Raw genomic sequence first — 8,661 nt, 5'->3', positions numbered from 1 at the left:
ACACTTCCAGGACAGGGAGCTCTTACATACATAGCAGAATTGTTTAAGACAGAATACCGAAATTAATAACTGTAAAGGTTAATACCCGTTTTCAGACAAGTATTTCCCCCTATCAAAATGGTCTTCCATTTTACTGTTTTACTGCAATCACAAGAGGAAGAGCATAACATTAAGCTGCAGAAGAAAGGATGACTTTTTAAAGTACCTATACTTCTGGAAAGGACAAAAAGGGTGGGTCAAAAGGGCAGAGCTGCCAAGTCACTGACCTCTTTTGCAAGAGCCATAGCAGCAAAGAAAAACTTTAAAGGTCAGCTCAACTATAGGCAGTCTGAAGGAAGACAGGCAAAAGAAAAGAGCTAACCTGAAGCACTATGTGAGAACAGCAAATCTTAAAACAGATCTGCTATGGCCACAGCCACTTTCTGCACAAAAAAATTTATTTTTTTTTTCATACATGGGCACTACGTCCTCTTCAAAGGCTACTTCCTCAGGGGGATGTCCTCTATCAGAAACAGCACTCACTGAGTCAACTGTATGGGTGGAAGGGTGGAATTCAGCCATACTAGGAAAAGCTGGTTCAGTTTACAACCTCGCCATGAAGATTAGCAAACCCCTAGACAGTACTTTTAAGGCACTAAATGAACAAAAAAGGAAATAAACTTTGTTTGGATCCAGTGATTCTACCAAGGAATCCTTGGGTTTCTGTGCATTTATAAGGTGAAGTTAATTTCAAAACCACCACCACAGACTCTGTCACAAACTCAATAAATGCGATTTTTCCCCTTTTCTGAAAAAGTCCCATCCCATAACAGTTTTAATACTGAATAGTTGAACACCAATTCTGTAAATTTGAGGACAATTTCTCAGAGTTTAACACCATCCTCAGGCTACTAAAAAAGAACAGATAGAGCAGAAACAAAGCAGCACTGTTACTGAGTGTAGAGGCTTCTACTTGAGAGCAGAATTTGCCTCTCAAATTACCAACACTTTCTGGTTACCTCCTTCAAAGGAATCATTCTTATCAACCTATCTGGGCAGAGAAACAATAGCCACATTCTTATGAGAAGCAATCACCGGGTTTACAAAGGCAGCGCTTGCATATCTTTGTGAGAAAAGCTTTTGGGGTGATTTTGAGCCTTGCAGTCAGTGGCTAAGAGCACAGAAAGCAACTGCAACACTTGCAGCAAATACAGATTAGCTTCCTGTGAAGACAAAGCAACTTCTTGACCTCTGTCTCTCGATTCACCAACATCAAGTTACTTAGAATGCAGCAGGTGCCTTGCTGATTACTCACACCACATGAAGAATTGAAGAGACAAGAAGGGCAATCTTACTGATGCCTCAGCATATCACTCCTGAAGTAAAAACGGCTAATATCTAGAGAGAGACCTGCAAAATCAACTGCAGACAATATCCTGCATTTTTTTTAAATTAAGAAAAGCAAAATTTTTCTTATGCTATGCAAGTTACAGAAGCAATTACTTCAAGTAAATAATATTTTTAGGCTGAAAGACAAAAATGCAGTATTGCCTAACCTTCTACATGAAAACCTCCAAAACAAACAAAAAGAGATATCAGCATGAGTAACAGAAAAAAATCCCCACACCAAAATAAGCCTTGTCATACTACAGAAAGAAGATGATTGACAAGCAACAATATAATCAATGATTGTCATAGGCTGGCTACAACACTTAGGTGTACAGCAATAATGCAAAGGCTTGCATTTTAACTTTCCTAAGAGAAAAGAATACATTTCTACCTACCTCTGGCTTGCTTCACTCAATACAAATCTCCAATAAAATAATAATTTTAAATAATTTAAAATAAATACTGAACACTATCTTTTTTTACAAAGAGACATTTTACCTAAACTGTCACTTACTCATTTCTCGCCATTTCAAATAAAGATTTAAATTTAAGTGTGACCTTGAGGAGTTGATCATTAGACTGACAAGCCTGCATCATTCACTCTTTACATCAAATGAACTTTTGCTGCAGATGGGTAGGGGCATGCTTTCAGCACAGCTCATTCAAATTAGTGTTAATTATTGATTAGAATAAACTCAGCTTGTTCCAGTTTTCTCCCGTAAAAGAGAACATACATATTAGTACAACTGACTTTAGAACAGGCCAGAATTCTGTTTAGGAGGGTATTTCTACAAGACACCTTCTAGTTTAAGTTCTCTAAATTCACTGGAACATTTGTTCTCATTTCCTTACACAAGTCACCAGCACTTTCAACGTTCCCAAACTGCCTGTATTTTTACTGAAAAGTTTCCTCTCTGATTAAGCAAAGCCGAGGCACCAAAATCCCAGATGAACATCTCTTCTTGCTGTATCTCAGCCCAGTTGCTTTTCTGTGTTGTGCATTGCTCCAAACAGTTCTCCCTGTCATACACTAAACAAGAACATTAAGTAGCAGCAAATTACTGGTAGAGTATAGGTCCGGATATGCACTAGTAGGTTGCTTCATGTGTATTAAGTGTACTGTAACAGGAATATAGTCTTGTACGTTAAACTTTCTTTGTTCCACACCTGTGCACTCCTCAGATTTAAATTAAAAGCAATATATGAGATTTACTTAGGATAAAACCATTAACAATAAAATATTCAAATCCATGGCATAGGAGGAGGAAGAGATGGGGAAAACCATTAAAAAAAAAGAATCTCTTTAAAAAGATTCTTGCACACAGGAACAAAACCGGAAAAAGAAGTAACCACAGCATATGCCATCCATGCACTGAAGATATTTAGCTAGGAGTGTCAGCATGGGGAAGAGCAATGGATGGATGAGTTTAAAGAAAAACACACAAACACACACAAACAAACCAAGCCAAAATCTTGAATCAGTGACACATTACCTCAGTGATTGGTTGCCCCTGTGATGTCAAGTCCAGTTCCTGAGGTCTTGTCACTTTATCAATATCCAAGGAGTCCATGCTGGAAGCTGCAGAGGTTATGCTGGAACGGGAGGAGTTACTGATTGAGCGCACCTCAGCATCACTCACTGTGCCAGCAGATGCTGTCCTCCTGTGCTGAGCAGTAACTACTGGTTTGGTATCTTCTGCAACAGACTGTTGGGCTGCCTCATCCATGCTCAAAGAGGCCTTCTCTAACTGTGCAGTGATGTCATCCAAAGATACATTGGCATGTGATGGTTTAGTCACCTTACCAGATGAGGATAATCCTTTCATGCTGCTGTGCTTAGTAGAAGTTCGGCTAGCGGGTGGTTTCTGAGCTTTGGATTCTGTGGCAAGGCGTTTCACTGCAGCATTGTTTGCTGAATGAGACCCAATACTGCTGAGCTCCTGCTCTATGGAACAGAGATCAGCCATGAGGGCATCTAGATCCACAGTCTCCCCCTGATTCAGGGCTTCTGCAACAAACAAGAGTTTTCAGTAGTTGTAGGGTCACTTCACTGATCTGTGCAACACTTTGTGTTACCAAATTTAACAGTTAGGGTAAGGGAACAATGGAAGCTCTATTTTCTTTTCCCATCTGTATTGCAAAAATCTCTGCTTACTGCTAAGCAGAAATTTATTTGCACTACTAACATAGACTGGTTTAAGAGCAACTAAAAAAACCCCAAAACAAACCAACAAACTATTTAGGTTAAATACGTTTGCTGACAGAAGAAATCTATGACGGTTCAGATTATACCTGAAAAGTTTAAACTGCTGTCCTGTGAACAGAATCTAAAAATACATTTGAACTGTATCATGCATCAATTTTTCAAAAGAAGCGTAGGTGTTTTGCTAAGCATTTTCTGCTAAAGCAATGCAAAGTATGTGACACTGCTTAAAAAAAAAAAAAAAAAACCAAAAAAAACCAAAACTCAAAAAAAACACATACCCACAAAATACTATACAATTACTTAAGCCTTTAAACTGCAGCTTCCTGTATTATAACCAGAGGAAGCTATTTTAGGACAAGGAAAAACATTATTTTCTTTTTAAGGGTGAAAGCATTCTGTAGCTACATTCCTGCATCCTGTCCCATGAAGCAAGATGCTTTTTCTTCCCATTTAACAGTTACATATCAATTCATCCTTTCATGAGCCCAGATCCTGAATGTGTATTTTCATATAAGCACTAGGCTACAATTCTCAGATACTAGGTGCTACAAAAGAAACTGTTTTAAGATACTAAAAATTCTGTGCCATCAGAAAGCAATGCCTTCAGCAAACATTCTCACTTCAGCTAGAAGTATATTTAAATGCACTCATATCTTATGATGCTCTTATTTATAGCTGGAACAGGGTTTTTTTTCCTGAACTAATATTTGAAGGGGTAAATATTTCAACATACCATTCAAATTATACATGGAGAAGCGATATGAGAAGTTGGCAAGATTGGTTTCCTGACGGAGGGGTGATCTCTTCACTGGTGCCACAGGCTTGTCTGTATCCAAACTCTGAAAAAGACAAAGAAACAGGCAGGACACAGTTTGACAGGGAACCAGACAAGCATATATTTAAGACAAAAGAAAAGTAATTTTAAGAGAAACTTTTCAAAAACTCCAGGCATATTAAATTAAAAAAATCTCTTGTTCAGGCTTTAGACTTAAAACGCTGAAAACACACATTAGAGATTCAGCTTCAGATATTCGATGGAGAAAAGATGTTAAACACATTCTGTTTTGTTTGGTTTTTCTTTCTTTTCTAGAATCAAAAGTATGGAAGCATGTTCCAAATGCATTTTTAAGTGGTACTACATACCAGCTCATTCTGAAACAGACAGTTGGCTTACCTGTAACAACAAATCTGCAGTGTCTGAACACATTCAAAACTGTGGCATCCTCTCTACGAAATGCATCATTAGCTTATGAGCATAATCGTGGCATAAGCACACAAAAGCTGGTTTTTATTAAAAGGGATTTAAAATTGGCTAAATTCAGACATTTTTCTCATTAAGCCTTTCCTGTGAAAAATAGTAAATTATGAAAGAAACCCCTGTCAGTTTATGCACAATAATATTTTTTTTTTAAGAAAAACTAGTATTAGGAGGAGGAGACATAATTCTACCTAATACATTAAGTTGTTATGTTTTGAAGGCTAATGTGAGCATAATGCTATAATAAATACAGGATAAAGTAGCAAGCAGTAGGGCACTATGATCCAGCTGGTGACCCAAGATGACAGGGTCTGGAACTGCTGCCCTTGGAATGACAAGGTTAGACGGGGAATTTAGCTCTTGCTGCTGCTGAGGCTTGTTCCGATAAAGCTTCCCTGAAGGTATGCCTGTCTGAAAGAAACATTTCTCTTTAGCTCCAACAGAACAAAGTTTATCACTATGCTTTTCTGTTAAAAATCCAATGCCCTATTTTTCCCCCACTATTTATTTTTGCTGAACTCCCTTCTCAGTTTGGTTTGAATTGCAAAACAAAAAAATAAATCACTTTTTCAGCAAGTCAACTATCACTTAGTGAGGAGAAGCCAGTGATGCAGCCTTGTCTTCCATCAGGTAGAAAAAACTCCACTTCTAGTACCTTTCATAGAGCTTACATATTGTCCCACACAGAATAAGTGAATAAAAATAATACATCTATCTAGAACCCTAGAGGCAGCAGTGAAACTGGAGACAGAATAGGCAAATTATGGCTCTTTCTTTCAGACTGAACCCATAGACTATCACAATATATGTTCTGTAAAGCAAATACGTTCCAGTTAAAAGCATGTAAAAAGTGTTTTAACTTAATTATTGTTAAATTCAGTATTTCACATCCTTGGAAACACATATGACATGCTCTCACTATTATCAGAGTACATTCTCCATAACACAATATGATGCTCACTACCAGTTTGGAGAACTGCTAAAAAATGGAACAACCCAAAAGCTTAGATCTGCATGATCATGAGAAGCAAGGCAAGATTTCCTTCCTTTAACCTGTACCACAGAGTAGGATAACTCTGTGGATAAATGTTAATGCACTCTACATCAGTGCCAAACAGTTGCTCATGTGCTGCAAATTTTGTGACTGCATTTTATAATGCTTTTATTAGAACAACAGTTAAAGAAGGTATCATGAATTCAAATGATCTCATGGGCATCTTAACAGCTACAGATCTTTTAAGAAGCACTTCCATGGGGGAAAGAATTTGGGTCTTACTTTCAATCATTCCCCCCCCACTCCCCAAGCAATATATTTAGGAAATCTATAAAGGAAGTTAAAATTCAAGGAACTTGGGCACAAAAAAGAAAAAAAAAAAAAAAAAAAAAAAAAAGGACAACTTTCCTCCTACTGCTCTTAGAGTCCAGTTGATAAAAAGCAACAAATGCTGAGACTATAGGAGAATGCACTTTGCTCTAATCACCCCCTTTATTGTATAAAAGCTCCAGGGCTTTATTGGGATGGATCATCAAGACACAATCACTTTCCATCAAACAAACTGAGACACAATTAACTGCATTAACTTCTTTATTATACAAAACTATATGAGGTCATTCAAAGTTTTGAATGTAAATTTTGAAAGTTTTCTCAGTAATCACAGAAGACAGAAGGGCAACTGTCAGGCTGTGTTGCGAACTGTGTTGTACAGTCACAGCAATAGGAAAGTGAAGAACAAATAATGTGGGTCACCCCTTTAACTATCTGTTAGTAGGTTTTAATAATTTTGCATGGATCACCACACAAATTCAGACATCACCATTAAGCCTGTATGTCAATAGTGTAGCTGTAAGCCCTAAGTAAAGTATGCTTATGCTTCTAGGCTGCTCATACCTGAAAAAATGGAGCAGAGAACAAAAAGTTCTAAGACTTATTACTCATTTTGCTCTTCTGTGAAGACCCTCATCTGAGGTAACTTTTAGAGCCCATGCTTCCAAAATGGCTCCCACTTACTGTTAGAAATCCTTCACAGGAAGTTAAAAAAACTCAAGAGTTTATATAGAGATACATAGATTTATTTCACCCAGTCTTCCATTCATCTCAAAAGATAGGATTCTTTATTTTCCTGCATGCATAAGTTCAGCTGGAGGAAAAAAAAAAAAAATCATAAAATCATTTTCCCCTAGATTGCTATCTACATTTAGATCTTGCAAGCAGAAATTTAATCAGAAAATATCAGAGGTATGTCTGAATTTGAAATGCTGTCACGTGGATTAGCTCAATTTTCCTTCAGTTTTTGGGTAAGATGAAGACGAGAAAAGCTGCCTCTTCTCCAGCTTTATGAAGCTTGAGGTATCATACTTTTACTTTAGATAAAGAGGGAGAGGATTAAATACTTTATTCAGGAGGGCCAGCTCACATGGCTGAAAAATCATACCCTTTGGGAAAGGTCAAACTAGCAGGTTGTGAAAAATGAATTTAACAATTTTGAGATGGTGAAAACAAGCCAATTTAGAAACACTTGAAGAGTACCAAGCTGGCTATATGCTATAGTTGACTTAGCTGCAAGTGACAGTGCTAAGTGGTTATCATCCAACTGAAAAGAAACATGCAATACTTATAAAGAATTATTCTGCAAGATGATTGAAACCTCCCTAACCTGTGTGAGTTTGTCCAGTTCCCCCAGCCAGGCCCCAAACATCTTGTCCAGATCCTGATCTTCCTTATCACTATCTTCTTCTGCACCATGGTCAAGTTCTTCATCTGATAATTGCTCCATCTGAAAAAGAAAGAAACCCAAAACATGTATGTTTGATACTCAAACAGTATCAGTGTCTAATAAATCTGGTGTCAGCTACTAAGTTCATGAAAAAGCATTCTGAAGTCAAAGCACGTATTTGTCCATAAGCTTTATAAAAATTGCATATGTTCACAGTTTATTATCCTGCTCAGAAGTAAAGAGTTAGTGTGAAAGCTGGAATGAATAATTACAAAGCCATTCTTGCAGTTCGCTTTTGTCAGAACCATGCAGGAAAAAATCCCAGAGTCCACAATATTTAATACAGTATCAGAAATTATTTCATGCTAGCCTTGCATGTGCATTCACTGCCAGCTATTGTTGGCAAAGTCTGTTGATTCTACATTACAAAAATTCAACTCTTGTCCAAGGAATTCAGCTGACCACAGTTAAGCAACACTACAGTTAAGCAACACTATTCAACCCGCAGGAAGTGCAGTCTCCCTGCACTGCAAATAGTTGACTCTACACATCTGTAAACAGAAATGCTTAAACAGGCCACAGAGAACGCCAGCAATACATCCCATGAGACAGTTCAAATCTTGGACACTGTCCAGATCACTTCAGTGATAATGCACAATTTTTACCCAACAACGAAACTCCTTCCTGGAAGCTGAGAGTCACCGTTACAGCTATCAGACCCTCCTTCATTCAACAGATTTCAGGGACCAAGATAAGGACTTAATGTTCTCCACAGGTTTTTCGTTATCACCTCAAAGGAAATTAATCTTTTGTTAAACAAGCTTCTATTCTCTTCCCCAAACATGTCCTCCAGACCCCTTATGTGGAGCTAAGATACACATGTCTTTCTGGGTACATTCACACTGTTAAACTCAGGATCTGGTTCAGAATGAAAATTTAAATGGGGGGGTGGGGGTGTGTGGAAACAACAACACAGGCAACAATTTGGGACCAATGAGGCACTACAGAAGTGTAACTCCTACAGATGTGCTACATCCAGAATATCCAGAGAGACATGTGACCAGATCGCCATCAAGAGATACACAAAAAACGGCATGCCCTACAGCTTGATTTGG

General features: G+C 37.8%; 1 protein-coding gene across 1 annotated transcript in view; it reads right to left on the bottom strand.

Annotated features, from left to right (window-relative positions):
• Positions 1 to 7,606, bottom strand: part of LOC104404038 (ras-associated and pleckstrin homology domains-containing protein 1-like) — a gene marked incomplete at its 3' end in the record, with an annotated part of 33,337 nt that extends 25,731 nt beyond the window's left edge. Inside the window, exons 1-3 of the mRNA XM_010012380.1 lie at positions 7,487 to 7,606; positions 4,308 to 4,413; positions 2,855 to 3,376 (exon numbers count right to left, since the gene is read on the bottom strand). Coding sequence (XP_010010682.1) covers positions 2,855 to 3,376; positions 4,308 to 4,413; positions 7,487 to 7,606 — 748 coding nt within the window. The remainder of the gene's footprint in view (positions 1 to 2,854; positions 3,377 to 4,307; positions 4,414 to 7,486) is intronic.
• Between the last annotated feature and the right edge of the window lie 1,055 nt (positions 7,607 to 8,661).

Source organism: Nestor notabilis, unplaced genomic scaffold, assembly GCF_000696875.1.
Source record: "Nestor notabilis isolate BGI_N333 unplaced genomic scaffold, ASM69687v1 scaffold20630, whole genome shotgun sequence".
In the NCBI taxonomy this organism is placed as follows: Eukaryota; Metazoa; Chordata; class Aves; order Psittaciformes; family Psittacidae; genus Nestor; species Nestor notabilis.
This window is presented reverse-complemented; position numbering and strand designations above follow the sequence as displayed.